General features: G+C 52.7%; 1 protein-coding gene and 1 long non-coding RNA gene across 2 annotated transcripts in view; one reads left to right on the top strand and one right to left on the bottom strand.

The window, feature by feature from the left end:
• Positions 1–16,300, top strand: part of LOC308528750 — an 852,227-nt gene that overhangs the window by 24,249 nt on the left and 811,678 nt on the right. The gene's annotated exons all lie outside the window — the stretch shown is intronic.
• MMP14 (matrix metallopeptidase 14) lies at positions 4,602–13,948 on the bottom strand (the record flags this gene model as incomplete). Its single annotated transcript, XM_081099482.1, has 10 exons — positions 4,602–4,933; positions 5,272–5,387; positions 6,067–6,217; positions 6,337–6,475; positions 6,654–6,807; positions 7,071–7,236; positions 7,695–7,999; positions 8,363–8,485; positions 8,735–8,883; positions 13,844–13,948. The coding sequence occupies 10 exons, from the start codon at positions 13,946–13,948 to the stop codon at positions 4,602–4,604; spliced, it is 1,740 nt and encodes a 579-aa protein (XP_080955608.1).

Below are 16,300 nucleotides of genomic sequence, written 5' to 3'. Positions count from 1 at the left end.
GTGTGCAGAGGCTTTTGCATATGAATGCCCTGGCCCTTTGCAATCTAAAAATTACCTAACAAACTGCAGCTGGGTCAGACAGACCCAGAACTTCCAAAAGAAGGCCCAAGGACCCACAGCAGTTTGCATTGCTTCACAGCTGGGCCTCATCTGGGCACCTCCAAACCCCAAACAAAGAAGATGAATCTGTAGATCTCTCCATAGCTCCTGCTGGGTAGCCTCAGGCAGAGGCTAAATTAGCACCTCCTAAGAGCCAGTGTACCCAGTGGTCAGAGTGGGACCATCCAGATTACAACTCCTCAGATCCATAAGGGACACACTCAGGGGGCAGACTCAGTGAGCACCAAAGCCCCATTGAAGCAAGTCTTGCCCCAGAGGGGTGTCTCCAGCACAGAAGTTCTCCCACTGCAGACACAGCTGATTCTCACAGCCAATTAGCCTGGAGGTCAATTCCTCCCAGTGATACCCACAACAATCAAGGCTTAACTACAACAAGACTGTGCACAAAGCCCACAAAGGGGTGCACCAAGAGTGTCTACCGCAGGTAATTGGGGAGGCTGAGCCACTGGGCCCTATAGGACACCTAGCACACAAAGCCACTCTACCAACACAGGGAAGCATAAAAAACGCGGAAACAAAGAAACAGGTCACAAATGACAGAAACGGAGGAAAGCAAACTACTGGATATAGAGTTCAAAACCACGGTTATAAGGTTTTTCAAGAATTTTCTAGAAACCACCGATAAATTTAATGAGACCCTAAAGAAATCTAGTGAGACCATCGAGGTTATGAAAAAGGACCAACCAGAAATTAAGCATACACTGACTGAAATAAAGAATATTATACAGACCCCCCAACAACAGACTAGAGGATCGCAAGAATTAAGTCAAAGATTTGAAATATGAAGAAGCAAAAAACACCCAACTGGAAAAGCAAAATGAAAAAAGAATCCAAAAATATGAAGATAGTGTAAGGAGCCTCTGGGACAGCTTCAAGCATACCAACGTCTGAATTATAGGGGTGCCAGAAGAAGAGAGAACAAGATATTGAAAACCTATTTGAAGAAATAATGACAGAAAACTTCCCCTACCTGGTCAAAGAAATAGACTTACAAGTCCAGGAAGCGCAGAGAACCCCAAACAAAAGGAATCCAAAGAGGACCACACCAAGGCACATCATAATTAAAATGCCAAGAGCAAAAGACAAAGAGAGAATCTTAAAAGCAGCAAGAGAAAGAAACTCAGTTACCTACAAGGGAGTACCCATAGGACTGTCAGCTGATTTCTCAACAGAAACTTTGCAGGCCAGAAGGGAGTGGCAAGAAATATTCAAAGTGATGAATACCAAGAACCTACAACCAAGATTACTTTACCCAGCAAAGCTATCATTCAGAATTGAAGGTCAGATAAAGAGCTTCACAGATAAGAAAAAGCTAAAGGAGTTCATCACCACCAAACCAGTATTATATGAAATGCTGAAAAGTATCCTTTAAGAAGAGGAAGAAGAAAAAGGTAAAGATACAAATTATGAACAACAAATGCACATCTATCAACAAGTGAATCTAAAAATCAAGTGAATAAATAATCTGATAAACAGAATAAACTGGCGAATATAATAGAATCAGAGGCATAGAAAGGGAGTGGACTGACAATTCTCGGGAGGAAAAGGGGTGTGGGGGGTTCGGGAAGAGACTGGACCAAAATTGTACACCTGTGGATGAGGGCAGTGGGGGCGGGTAAGGGTGGGGTGGGAACCGGCTGGAGGGGAGCTATGGGGGGAAAAAAGAGAAACAACTGTAATAATCTGAACAATAAAGATTTGATTAAAAAAAAGGGTGTTGGATTTTGTTGAATGCTTTTTCTGTATCAATTGATATGATCATGTGATTTTTGTCTTGCAATTTGTTTATGTGATGTATCACATTTATGGATTTGCAGATATTTTACTGGCTTTGCATCCCTGGGATAAATCCCACTTGGTCATGGTGTATGATCTTTTTAATGTATTGCTGGATCTGATTTGCTAATACTTTGTTGAGGATTTTAGCATAAATGTTCATCCGGGATATTGCCTGTAATTCTCTTTCTTTGTAGTCTCTTTATCTGGTTTTGGAATTAGGACAATGCTAGCCTCTTAGAAAGAGCTTCAACTTGTTCCTTCCTCTTGGATTTTTTGGAATAGTTTGAGGAGTATAGGTGTTAGTTCGTCTTTGAATGTTTGGTAAAACTCCCCCGTGAAGCTGTCTGGACCAGGGCTTTTGTTTGCTGGAAGTTTTTTAAAATTTTTATTACTGCTTCCATTTTATAAGTAGTTATTGGCCTATTAAGGTTTTCTGATTCTTCCTGATTTTTAGAAGATTGTATTTTTCTAGGAACATGTCTATTTCATAAACAAGATTTATGAACCTCCAGCCAGACTCACCAAGAAACAGAGAGAGGACCCAAATAAACAAAATCAGAAATGAAAGAGGTGAAGTAACAACTTTCCCCACATAAATACAAGGGATTATAAAAAAATACTATAAAGAACTGTATTCTAACAAATTGGACAACCTTGATGAAATGGACATATTTCTAGAAAAATACAATCTTCCAAAACTCACTGAGGAAGAGTCCATTGATTTTTAGAGAGTGTGGAAGGGAGCGGGAGACAGAAACATTGATGTGACAGAGATACATCATTTGGTTGCTTCCTGCATGCACCCTGACTGGGCCGGGGATCGAGCCTGCAACTGAGGTATGTGCCCTAGACTGGTATTGAACCTGGGACCCTTCAGTCCATGGGCCGATGCTCTAACTGAGTCAAACTGGTTAGGACTCTCCTTTTCTCTTGCCCTCATAGCCAATCCCGTTCACCCTATGAGAGAACTGAAGCCACACAAGGAATGTGAAACACCATTTATTTTTTGTGAAGGTTGAACAAGGTCAAAAATATCCTTAGAGGGCACTGACCCAGCCCCGCCCTGCAGGTTCCTGGGGTCAATGCCTCTGCCCCCCCCACCCCCATCCCTCCCCATGCCCCTTGTTAACAAAAAGGAACGATTTGAAGGGAATTCATATATAATAATTATAATAAAAATATACATTAAACAAAACAAAAATCCCAAACAAGACAAATTTAGCTGAACTGCCAGCACCGTTCACCCCATTTTCCCCCAACCCCCCCAATGCCCCACCCCTGACATCCCTCTCTTTTCACTCCCAGAAGGGTCTCTCACTTTCCCAAGTCCCCAGTACCATGACCACCTTAGGTGGCTGAAGGAGACTTCAAATGGATGGGCTGGGTGGGGATGAGGGGAGGGCAGGACACAGATAGGACGGGCTGAGGGGTGGGGGCATCAGGAAGTGAGGAGGTAACCTGACCAAGAAACAAGAAATGCACAGGCACCTGCCCTCTCTGAGGCTTGCCGACTCGGTACTGCCTGCTGCTGGGAGCTTTCTGCTCTCTAACTAGGTAGCTACTCTCATTAAGGGCCGGTTGCCAGTCCTCACATGTGCCGTCTTTGCTGCTTTTTCTGGGCTCCTTCCCCTTTCCCTCTATGCTCTCTGGTCAGAGGGAAGGCACTAAGCAAGCAGGTGTGCCTTTCTCGGGCTCTTCCTCCAGTGCCAATAAAATGTGCCTTCCCCCAGGTACCAGTCCACCCTGTGCATCCCTGATGGCCTGCTCAACCTCCAGCTGTCCACTCCTGCTGAACCTCCTTTTGGTCCCATCCTATCCCCTCTGACTGCTCTGCCCCTGGCACTTGCCCCAGCTGCCTGCATTTAAGCAAGCGTCTTTCTCTGTGGCCTTGAGGCTCACCCCCAGGGCTCCGGACTGTCTCTTCCTATAGAGACTCACCCCAGTCACTGCACTCCCTGGCCTCAGCTCTTTAAACTTGACATCCGCATCCAAGGCTAACATTTGGGAGAGTAGGGCTGCCAAGGGTTTCTGCAGCCTCAGTTCACTCCATAATGGCTCAGGCTCCTTCCATGAAGTTCTTGGGGGCAGAAGGAGGGGGAGAGGCAGATCTTCGTGGAAAAGACTGACCCTCTCTGAACGTCCCTCCCTAGGTCTTACGGTAGCTATGCAGCCCCCCCCCCCCCCCCCCCGCCTTCACCTTCTCTCAGGTTCTCCCCAGACAAAAGGTTAGATTCCTTTTAGCCAGAAAGAGTGGTGGGAGGCTGCCAATTGGGTACACCTGGGGGCCTGCCGGGGCTGGAGTGCCCAGAGCCTCCTGAGGTCAGAGTTCAGAGGTTAAAGGTATGTCAGGGAATGGAAAAGGAGCAGATGACCCCATTTGACCTTTACCAGTGAGGTCTGAGGGTCCTGCCTTCAAGTGCAGAGCCAAGACATTCAGATGGGGCTGGACATACACCAAGCTACAGGGGCCCTTGAGGGGCAGGGACTGGAAGGGGTGGCCCCTGTTCAGCCCCCAGGGGACCCATCTAGGGAAGAAGCAATGCCAGGGTTGAGGTGGGAGGGGCCAGTCATGGAACAGAGAAGGGAGGCGGGGTGGGGAGAGAGCTTGGATGGGGTGGGAGCAGCCCACCCACCACCATCTGCTGCCACTGGCCTTCAGAGGCAAAGTCCATGTGGTAGGAGTGGGCGGGCAGCGATGGGGGTCAGACCTTGTCCAGCAGGGACCGCTGGCAATAGAGCAGTCGCTTGGGGGTCCCGTGGCGTCTGAAGAAGAAGACTGCGAGGCCCACCGCCAGCACCAGCAGCAGCAGCAGCACAGGCAGCACCACAGCGGCTGCGCTCACTGCCCCGCTGCCTTCCTCGTCCACCTCGATGATGATCACCTCCGTTTCCTCCTCAGTCCCCCCATCTGGCCGGCCCTCCGAAGGGCAGCCCATCCAGTCCCGCAGGGCTGACTTGGGGTAGCCTGGCTCTACTTTCAGCTTCTGGTTGTTGAATTTCCAGTATCTGTTCCCCTTGTAGAAGTATGTGAAGACTGCAGGCGTCAGCAAGAAGGCGGCAGAGAAGACACAGGCGGGGCAGCATCCAGGAGACCCAGAGAGAACAGCAGGAAGAAAATCTGTCAGTGTGTGGCTGGCTGAGTTAACTCTCCTAACAGCGTTTCCTCAGCTGTCAACGGGGTAATTCTAGGACCAGGCTGGAGGAGTGGTGGGGTCTACGGGGTCTGACACATGGAAAGCACTAGCCCAGTGACTGACCCATGGGAAAGGCTCCACCTTATTATCATTGTCATTATTTTCCCACAATACTCTCCATCTTTCTTCTTAACTATTTGTTCCGATCCCTCACAGACACTTCCCAGGCCCTTCTCACCTTCATCACTGCCCATGAATGACCCTCTGGGAGACTCAGGAATTCCTTCCCAGATCTTGATGTTTTGGGGGTAGTCGTTCTCCACCATCCTGAGCTCCTCGTTGAAACGGTAGTACCTGGTGGAGAGGAGAGGAAGGAAGTGGTTGGACACTGGGCACTTCCTCCGAGGGTAGCAGGACCCGGGACTGAAGTCGCCAGTAAGGTAAGGACAGCTGTGGACAGGGGTTTTGAGTAATGAGGGCCTGCAGCTGAGAGCAGCGGAAGGTGGGAGGGAGGGCCCAGGCTGGAAGGAGCCACCAGCAGCCCTTAATGACAGTGCTAGGCTGCTGGAGCGGAGGCACGGTGCCGGGGCAGGAGGCGTCAAATGACCAGGTCTGAAATGGTGACCCGGTCACATCCCACTCACTCAGCACCCAATGGAGGCTGCTCATTGCTAGGCAACAACAGAGGCTCAGCCAACTCCTTCTCCAGGGAAACAACCCAGGCAAAAAGTGGGTCTTCCTCCAGAATTGAGGGACGCTGGTAGCTGAGGAGGCAGGCCTGGGGTCAAGGGGTTAAGGCAGCCGTGGGCAAACTACGGCCCGCGGGCCGGATCCAGCCCGTTTGAAATGAATAAAACTAAAAAAAAAAAAAAAAAAAGACTGTACCCTTTTATGTAAGGATGTTTACTTTGAATTTATATTGGTTCACACAAACACTCCATCCATGCTTTTGTTCCGGCCCTCCGGTCCAGTTTAAGCACCCATTGTGGCCCTCGGGTCCAAAAGTTTGCCCACCCCTGGGTTAAGGTCTTACTTGTTTCCCCGGAAGAAGTAGGTCTTTCCATTGGGTATCCAAAAGATGGCGGCGTCAATCCTGTCAGTAGGCAGGCCTCGGCCCAGCTCCTTAATGTGCTTGGGGTAGCCAGGCTCCAGGGACGCTTCGTCAAACACCCAGTGCCTATCTCCTGGGGAGACAGAAGGGCAGGATGGAGGGTCCACTTGGGTTCTAGGGTCTATGGAGGAGTCAGGTGGAATCTGCTCATCCAGGGAGACTCCCCAGACCCAAAGACTAAGGCCTGGTTACCTTTGAAGAAGACAAATTTGCCATCCTTCCTCTCGTAGGCAGTGTTGATGGATGCAGGCAGGCCCCGCCAGAACTGGCCGATGGGCATTGGGTAGCCATCCATCACTTGGTTATTCCTCACCCGCCAGAACCAGCGCTCCTGGGAGGCAGTCGACGTAAGAGTGCATTATGTCTTGTCACTTAGTCCTCAGATTCGGTTCCCGAAGCTCCCCCACTGCCTCCGTTTTTCGTTTTTAGTCCTCACGCTGCTGTTTCCACCCTGCCTCCCGGGCACGGAGCCCTTTTGTCCTCCAAACCAGCCCACTTCTTCCTCTCACCTTGAAGACAAACATCTCCCCTCGAAGCACAGCCACAGTGTCAAAGTTCCCGTCACAGATGTTGGGCCCATATGTGGGGTTTTTGGGCTTATCAGGGATAGAGGGCCTGGAGGTGGTCCTGGGTTGAGGGGGCATCTTGGTGGGGCCTGACTTACTCCCTGGGGCAGAGAACATGGGAGCACTTCAGACTTGGTGGCAGAGGGAGAGGAAAGGACAGCATATGGGCAGACAACGCCCTTGGAAAGGGTAGAGAGGCTGAAGCAATCAGCTAGGAAAGAACAGAAGAGGTGGACTCAAAAGTGGGAGCAGATAGAGGCAGAGTCAGGAGGGGGATGTGGGGCGACGGGAAGAAACAGGAAGGCCAAGAAGACACAGGCAAGGAGCAGAGAGAAAGGAGCAGATGCGGGCATGGACTACTTGCCATAAAGTTGCTGGATGCCCCGGCGGTCATCATCGGGCAGCACAAAGTTCTCTGTGTCCATCCACTGGTAAAAGGGCGCCATGATGGCCGAGGGATCACTGGAATGCTCGAGGCCCAGGGCGTGGCCCAGCTCATGCACGGCCACCAGAAAGATGTCATTCCCTGGAGGGAGGAGAGAGACTATGATGGCGGCCGAGATCCCTTCCCTCAGGCTCCCAGCTTTCCCCTCAGAGGCGTTAGTTTCACACCCAAGCCTGCCTGCTGTTTTCCACTCAGAAAACCCACCAAACCACCATGCTCTTCTGGGAGGAGGTGAGCGTGCTCTGGGACTAGACCCCAAGCCCAGGAGACTGTGTTGAGGGAAGCGGAGGGCTCTCCCTGGGCCTCTTTCTCCCAGGATGAATTTGTCTGGATAAGCGGGTGATGGGGAGGCTTTGAAGCCTTTGAGGAGTCAGTTATTGGGCGAGAGAAGGAACCACATATAAATAGTTTAAAACTGGATTCCTGCTTTGTTGGAGATCTTTGTGGTCCCTGGTAGCCCTGAGATTTGAGGGTATGAGGTTTTGGGAGGAGGCAGGAGAACCCTGTACAAATGATCTTTGACTCTCCCCAGGGCTCACCATTCAGATCCTGATTTTCGACAGTCCAGGGCTCAGCAGAGTCAAAGTGGGTGTCGCCTCCGATGTGGGGGCCTGGGAAGTAGGCGTGTGCGAGGAAGCCACCCTCGCCATCGAAGGGTGTGCTGTCACCATGGAAGCCCTCAGCAAACATGATCATGATGTCGGCATGCTCATGGCCATTCTCGATGTAGGAATAGGGTATCTCTCGGAAACGCAGCGGTGTGTGACTCTCCCACACGCGGAAGGCCTTGCGGATGGCCTCATAGGTGCGATACTCGCCTACCTTGGGGGTGTAATTCTGGATGCTGAGGTCCAGCCACGTGGGGAGAGGATTAGAGTATGTTAGGATCACAAGGGACAAAATTCTCCTTCCCTGTACTCTCCCAAGTCTGACTGAACTGCTCAGCCACCTTTGCCACCTCCAGATGCCTTTGCCTCAAGTACTGAGAGCTCAGGGACCCTCAGGCTTTGGCTTTCTGGCCCTGGGGCGTACCCCTTTTCCCTTACAGGCGGTATCTCTCTCGGGGTTACAGCCATTATCCTCCCCACTCCCAAGGATGCATCCCAGGAAGAGGTGAGTATGGCAAGATGCCTCTGGGTCTCTGTAAGCACAACTGATAGGGAAGGGTAACCTGATGTGAGTAAGGCCACTTGCCTGTTAGACTCACCAGAAAGTAATCTCGTTATGCTGCCATTTGGGGCCCTGGATGGCATAGCGCTTCCTTCGAACGTTGGCCTTGATCTCAGCCCCAAACTTGTCTGGAACACCACAGCGGGGGCGCTTCATGGCCCTGAGGTAGTTGAAGTGTGAAGACGGGTCAGGATAGTGTATGAAAGAGGAAGGTCTTTGGAGGACAGGGGGACTCTCTGGGCCCAGGGTCAGTGTGAGGATGGTTAGGGTAAATAAAAAGGCTCAGGATCAGCATGTGGCGATGAGGTACAGGGACACGCGTCAGGCATTCACGGAGCAGCTTCTATGGTGCTCAGTGTTTTGTCAGTGTTTCTGCTGGGCAGAATCCCTGCCAGGGTCCAGCACTTACTTCATGGTGTCTGTATCCATCTTGCCCGTCACTCGCAGACCGTAGAACCTCTGCATGGCAGCGATGGCAGCTGAGAGTGACTGAGGTAAGCGCTGTGTGTGGGTACGCAGGTCCCCAGGGGGCAGGTAGCCATATTGCTGCAGCCAGGCCTGTAGGGAAAGGGATGAGGCTTAGAGCATCCCCACCTGGCCCCAGGGAAGCCTCCGCCTCCTCCCGTTACCTGGCATGCACCCTCCACTTGCTGAGGAAAGGGCAATGAGCCTCCAGCCGGGCTCTGGCAGTGGGTCTGGAGGAACTCCAGGGCTGGACCTGAATTCTGGCCCCGGCCCCAGTATGCCTTGTCCTCTTGGAGCCTCAGCTCTGGACTTTGGCTACAGCTGTCTTCATGGGAATGAGTTTAACTGAGTTCTCAGATGTCTTCTCAGGGTAGAGAGGGGAGAGGCTGAGGCCCTCCTGGGAGGGGGATGCCAAGCCTCCAGGAACCTCAGAGCTGAGATTTTTTAAAGAAAGGAGGGCAGAAAAGGAGCTAGGGCTGAGGCTGGCTGCTGATAGGGGAAGTTGGGGTTTCTGCAGGTGGTGAGAAGTGTGATGCAGCCAGAGCCAGGATCCTGCTACTGTTTCCATCCAAACAGCATCTGACCTAGGGCCTGGGACCTGCACTGTCCATTTAAGGATCGCAGTAGAGGGAGTGGGAGCTGGGAGTGAGGTGGATACTCGGTGACGGTATTTTTTTTTATTTTAGGTACGTTGTGAATGGTGTAATATAATGCTGACATGTAAAAGCAGGGGTGGGGAACATTTTTCTGCCAAGGGCCATTTGAATACTTATAACATCATTCTCGGGCCATACAAAATTATCAACTTAAAAATTAGCCTGCTATATTTGGCCAAACATTTAATTAACTCACCCCTAATGCCCTGGCAGGGCCAGACCAAATGAATCCACAGGCCTTTATAATCCTCACCCCTGCTCCTTAAGTAAAGTTACGTTTTTGGTGTTTGATTGAAAGGACAGCCCTAGCTGGTTTTGCTCAGTGGATAGAGCGTCGCCTCGGACTGAAGTGTCCTGGGTTTGATTCTGATTCTGGGCCCTAATCCCTGGTCCCCACATTTGGGAGGCAACCAATTAATGTGTCTCTCTCACATGGATGTTTCTCTCTGTCTCTCCCACTCCCTTCCACTCTCTCTAAAAAAAAAAAAAAAAACCCAAAAAACAAAACAAAAAAACAATGGAAAAAAATCCTTGGGTGGGGATTAACAAAACAAACCTGTAAAACCTCATTGAGAAAAAAAAAAAATCAACCTTTATTGTAACAGCAATGGAATATTTTCCTAAAGCCTGAAAAGTAAAACGAGCCAAATTATATATGGGCTATGAAAATACTTGGATTTTCCTACAGGGAGACGCTACCCCGACAGCTGGTCCCTGATCCAGTGTTGCTTTCCTAAGCAGTCCAGAGGGGCTGCACGTTGCCTGGGATGGGAGCTTGAGGTGCAGAGGGGTTGAGGCTACTGGTGTTAGGTGCTGTGCCCTCCATCCTAGGTTATTAGGATAAATCTCCATGTGGCCCTTCACCTCTAGGCACACGCCCCAGTGATGAAACAGTACTCTTGCATAGGGGCTAGAGGTGATTCAGAAGCAGCTGATTGGGGACTGGAGCCTGCATGGGCAAGAACTGCAATAATGGGTCCTGCCAGTATGGCTCAATGGTTAAGCATCAACCTATGAACCAGGAGATCATGGTTCAATTCCAGGTCAGGGCACATGCCCAGGTTGTGGGCTCAATCCTCAGTAGGGGGTGTGCAGGAGGCATCATTGATGTTTCTATTTCTCTCCTGCTCCCTGCCTCTCTGAAACCAAAAAAAAAATAAAAAATAAAAAAATAGAGAATTGCAACATGGTTTTGGGAAGTGATCCCCTAAGGATGATGGAGGTAGGGCCTGAGATGTAAACAACCCAGCCCTTCCCCAGCCAACAGGCCTGGCCAGAGTCACCCTAGCACCACCTGCTCCAGGGCCCCACCTCAAGGGTAGAAGAAGGAGTGAAGTTTAACCCCTGGTACACCAGAGGGGAGCAGAGAAGGGTGCTGCAGGCGTGGGCCGCTCTCCAACAGAAGAATGCTTGCCTTGACCTGTGCTGGCTGACGCTTCAGCTAGTGCCTGCAGGAAGCCTGCTGTGGCATATGCCCGAGTACTCAGGAAACTCTCTGTGCCCCTAGTCTCACCTGGACGGTACACACCCCAGGCTTATGACCTGGGTAGGAGTTCAGCTTTGGGGAAGGAGTAGTGACCTAAGCGGAACCGGGAGTCAGGAGGACTGGGTTCAGGCCTCCTCAACCCTCAGGAAGCAAACCTGAGGGGAATTCTAGGACAGGATGACAGAAGGGTGCGTGGCAGACAGGTGGGGAGAACCCACAGCCAAGAGCTCTGGGATAGATCCCTCTCCCTGATGAGTCTTTCAGGAAGGCAGGCAGATGAAAACATTCACACCCACGACCTCCACCCCACACCCCGGAGTTAAAAGTAGAGACTTAGGCAAAAAAGGGACATCCCTGGAGTCAAGGGAACGGCAAAGCTTGGAAAGGAGGTGCCCCTGCCCCACTCCTCCACGCCTAGGCTTTCTCCCCTCACAGAGGCCAGCTCTGAGCAAAGCAAGAACCACAGAGACTGGGGCTGGAACCACAGAAGAGAGGACTCCTGTGTCTGCGGCTGGGTGGGGGCAGGGCTGAGTGCCAGACAGGGAGGAGAGGGCTGTTCTGAAGCTGGTGCAGGACGACGGAGCCTGGTGGAAGGAACCGGCTGCCTGAGGCCTGGGCCACCCCAGCTCGGCCTGGAGAGGGAGCAACTATGTTGGGTCAGAGAACTTTATTGGTTGGCTTTGTCTTGAAAAGCGAGTGGTGGAAGGTATTCCCCTAGGGCCGAGGTCGGCCAAGTGCAGCTCTCGAGTCACATGCGGCTCTTTGGCCCCTCGAGTGTGGCTCTTCCTAAGCCTTAGGAGTACCCTAATTAAGTTAATAACAATGTACCTACCTATATAGTTTAAGTTTAAAAAATTTGGCTCAAAAGAAATCTCAATCGTTGTACTGTGGATATTTGTCTCTGTTGACGAATGAGTTTGCCGACCACTGCCCTAGGGCAGCGATTTTCAACCTTTTCCATCTCATGACACACATAAACGAATTACTAAAATTCTGTGGCACACCACAAAATATATTTTTTGCCGATACGACAAATAGGTATAATTTTGATACCTTCACACTGGACGGCTATTGTTGTGTTGGCTGTTGTCATTTGTTATTTGACAATCAAAGGGAAAAGAGGTCAATGGCCCTGACTAAATAGTCAAGTATTGCACAGAGTTTTAACATTCTTGCGGCACAGGCACAACAGTGAGCCGCAGCATGCTGCAGGCCAGCTGAAAATTGCTGCCCTAAGGGAAAGTCAAGGGAACCCATCCCACCTTTCGCCCAAGAGTAGAGGAGGTGTGGGGGGCGATCTCTGGCTCTCCAGCAGGCCCGGATGGGAGCCTCTGGGCCTGCTCCTCCCTCCCTCTGCCTCCCACCCCTCCAGAGCCCAGAAGCAAAGGGTGGTTCTGACACTGGGACTGCCCATGACCCACTTAAAGCAGAGACAGGGCTGCTGCCCCTCCCTTAGGGGGCCTAACGGGGCAGGGGCAGGGAGAAGGCAGGGCAGGCCATGATGGCAGTGGGCTGCCCCCAGATGCCCAGGCTCCTACCGTCGAGAGCTCTCCTTTCAGGCCTCAGTGCACACTTCATGCCTGGAAAGAGGACGCCTCCTCCTCCCGGCCAGTGCCAGGATTGGCCACAGGGCAGATTTTCACACTTCCTGGTCACCCCATTCCTAGGGCCACCTTTTCCTTTCAGCCTCAGAGCCCTTCAGGACAGAGAGTGTGTTCTTTCTGGAGATGGTTCCTTCGGGATGGAACCAGGGCGCCGAAGGGGTCGGAGGGAGCCAAGTCCAGATCCCCTCCCCCTTCTCGGGCACTTCCCAGCCCCTCCAGACCGCGCCCAGGCACCCAGGCAGGGCCGAGTGGGTTGGGATGTCCCAAAATAAGACGCTGATCAAATCCGTCTCCCACCTTCACCCCAAAATAAAAGGGAGAGAGAGGAAAAACCTCCTCAGACAACTCCCACGCGACTTCCTCCTGGCCGGGTGGGCCAACGTCGGCGAATGGGTGGGGGGCACCGGAGTCGGTCTAGACCTGTGTGGGCGCCCGGGGCCAGGCCCTCTCCCCATTCCCCCTGTGCAACGTTCCCAGTCTCTATGCAATTAACGCAGAAAAACAATGAACAAAAACAACAAAAAAAGGCCTAAAGGCGCGGAGGGGCGGGGGGCAGGGGAGGAGGCGGCGGCCCCGGCGAGCCCCCGCTCACAAGGAGAGCTTTGTGTGGACGGAAGGGCGGCCAGGGCGCCAGCGCCGGGACCCTCGACGCCAGGGCTCGGGGGCCGGGACCCAGAGATCCGCTCGGGAGGCGGGGGCGGGTGGGGGCCGGGGCCGCTCCGCCGTCCACCCGCGGCCCCACCTGGGCGCTGATGGAGGGCGCGCCAGCGGGCAGCGGGGAGCGGGCAGCGGCCGCAGCGTGGGGGGCCGGGGCCACGGTCCTCCCGGGCCCTCCTGGCCTCCCCGGCGCCGGTCAGCGCGGGCGGGCGGGCGGGCTGGAAAGTTGCAGAAACTGCAAACTCTCGCACATGACAAGAAACCAAGACAGCGCGGGATCTGAGCGGAGTCCAAATAGGTCTCAGGCTCCCAGCCGGTTCCAGAGCTGAGCGCGGGGCGCAGAGTGCAGAGCGCGGAGCGGGGACTGGGGCGGTGGGGTCCGGGGCGGTGGGCGAGGGTCTGACCGGCTGTAAAGCTCTCCCCAGGAAAGCAGTGGGAAGGAAGGCGGCGGCGGGGGTGGGGGAGGAGGCAAAAGTTGGATCGCCTGGGAAGTTTGGAGATGAGGAGGGGAAGGGAAGGGAGGGGGTCCTGCAGGCCGGAGCCAGCGAGACCTGGAGAGCCCTCCTCCCCGAGGGGGCTGTCCCCCGGGAGACCCCGGGCTCGCCTCCGGCGCCGCGCGGCTCCGGGCCGGGCCGGCGGAGCTCACTTACTTCGGGGCTGAAGCTGCTTTGGGCCGAGCTGAGGGGGGCGAGCGCGGCGGCGAGCGCGAGCAGAGGGAGCAGCGGGCTGCGGGCGGGCCGTGCGGCGGGAGACATGGTCCGCGGCCGTCCGGGCAGACCGGCGTGCGGCTCCGCGGCGGGGCCCAGCCTGGGGGTCGCGCCGCCCCTCCCTCGGACGCCTTTGTCTCCCGGAGGCACCGAGCTGGGATTCTCGGAGAGCTGTCCGCCGGGAGAGGAGGCGCTGGTTCCCGAGCGCGCCTGTCTGCTCGTCGCCTCCCCTCCGCTCTCTGGTCTTTCTTCTGCTTAGTCGGCGAACTAGATGGCGAGCCCTCTCTTGCTCTCTCCTCTGGTCCCTCCCTTTATCCCACAGCCTCTCCTCCCGCCCACGCCCCAATGCCCTCCTTTCCCGGTGCGGACGTGGTTGTTTCAGCCTGAATCCAATTACAGCCAAGAGCCCGGTAAAAAAAAAACCAAAAAAAGGAAAAACCAAACCTAAGTTGACTTTCTGTGGTAAAGGCTGCCATCTCCAGGGGTTGAGGCCACAGCCGAGAGCAAGAAACTGTGAGTGTGTGTGTGTGTGTGTGTGTGTGGCGGGGGGGGGGGGTCCAAGGGGACGGGATGTGGGAGACTTTCCCCCCCTAGGCATATTTTGGATGGCTCGATTCCTCTGGTATTCAGCGTTTGCCTCACCTCAGATGGGAAGTACTGGGAGGCTCAGTGGCTGGGGCAAACAAGTTCAGAGTCTGGGACGTGGTGGGGGGTCTTCCATGTCCTGAGACCTGGGTTAGGGGATTGTCTGTTGGGATCTGTGACTAAACCAAATTGAATCTTTGTCTCTTATTCTTTTTTTTTTTTTTAAATATATTTTATTGATTTTTTACAGAGAGGAAGGGAGAGAGACAGAGAGTTAGAAACATCGATGAGAGAGAAACATCGATCAGCTGCCTCCTGCACATCTCCTACTGGGGATGTGCCCACAACCCAGGTACATGCCCTCGACTGGAATCGAACCTGGGACCTTTCAATCCGCAGGCCGACGCTCTATCCACTGAGCCAAACCGGTTTCGGCTGTCTCTTATTCTTGACAACCACCTCTGTCCCTGTTGCAAACAAACAAAAACAATATCAGCCCTAGCCAGTTTGGCTCAGTGGATAGAACATAGGCTTGTGGACTGAAGGGTCCTGAGTTCGATTCTGGCCAAGGGCACGTGCCTGGGTTGCCAGCTCGATCCTCAGAGCAGGGTGTGCAGGAGGCAGCTGATCAATGATTCTCTCTCATCATTGATGTTTCTCTCTCTCTCCCTTTCTGAAATCAATAGAAAAAGACCCAACCAACCAACCAAACAAAAACACACACACAACATCATCAAAACCCAACTACCCATCAACAAACCCCACAACCACACTCGATGGGGGGGAGGGTCCTATCCTTGTACAAAAACAAATGTGCTTCCTTTACTATGCCACTTGCAATCTGATCCTTAAATTAGAACTGGTTGGGGAGGAGAGGGGTGCAAGGCCATGGACTCTGGGTAAAGGCAAATCAAGTTTGGTGCAATTGTTAGAAGGGCGATTGGAAGTTGGAACTTCAGGGTTTAATTCCTTACCCTGGAAAAGGAGGCAGTTCCTTCAAGGGTAAAATCTCCTTCAAGGACAGACTAGTCTCTGAGAACAAAAGGTGGAGGTATGCAGGGAAGGGGGAGGGCAGGCTAAAGCTGAGAAAGGGAGACAGATAAGAGGTTGAGAACTAGATCTGGAAAGGCAGAACAACAAGCAGGAAAAGTGTGGGAGACAGAAAACTCAACCATCAGCGAAATCTAAGACCCAAGAATTACATTGGTCAGAGAGAGGGGAAGGGAAGGAGGTATTGGAGGGAAGAAGGGAGGGAAAGAAAGCAAGGGAAGGAATAACTGGGAGGCTGGACAGAAATTAGGTCCGGTAAGAAACTCCAGAAATCCTAGAGATCCAGGAATTAACACAAGTTTGTGACATGAAAATGGGAAAAAAAGTCCAGTGTTCTGTATTGGAATGAGAGCAAAGGTTTTTCCACACAGAATCCACGGGCAATAAAATGAAAGTTTTGCCCAGCCAGTGTGGCTCAGTTGATTGAGTTGTCCCTTGCACCAAGAAGTGGTCCCCGCGTTTGATTCCCTTCAGAGCACATGCCTGGGTTTCAGGCTTGATCCCCAATAGGGGGCGTACAGGAGGCAGCCCATTGATGCTCCTCTCTCTAAAACGTTTCCTGGGCCTTGGGGGGCAGCTAACAGGGTTGTGGGAGGTATATGGGATATCCCTAACCCACAAAGCTGTTTTGGGGGTTGAGTATCTCCAGGGCCCCCTACGTAAATTGGGGCCAGGAGGACAGTCCTCTCTCCAATTTCTAGGATTCGATCAGAACCAGGGAAACCTCAAGATCCAAATCTTTAGAACATGCAACACCCAAGTCTG

This window comes from Myotis nattereri (assembly GCF_964212035.1).
Source record: "Myotis nattereri genome assembly, chromosome: 1".
In the NCBI taxonomy this organism is placed as follows: domain Eukaryota; kingdom Metazoa; phylum Chordata; class Mammalia; order Chiroptera; family Vespertilionidae; genus Myotis; species Myotis nattereri.
Note: the sequence above shows the minus strand (reverse complement) of the source record. Positions and strands in the feature narration are given on the sequence as shown.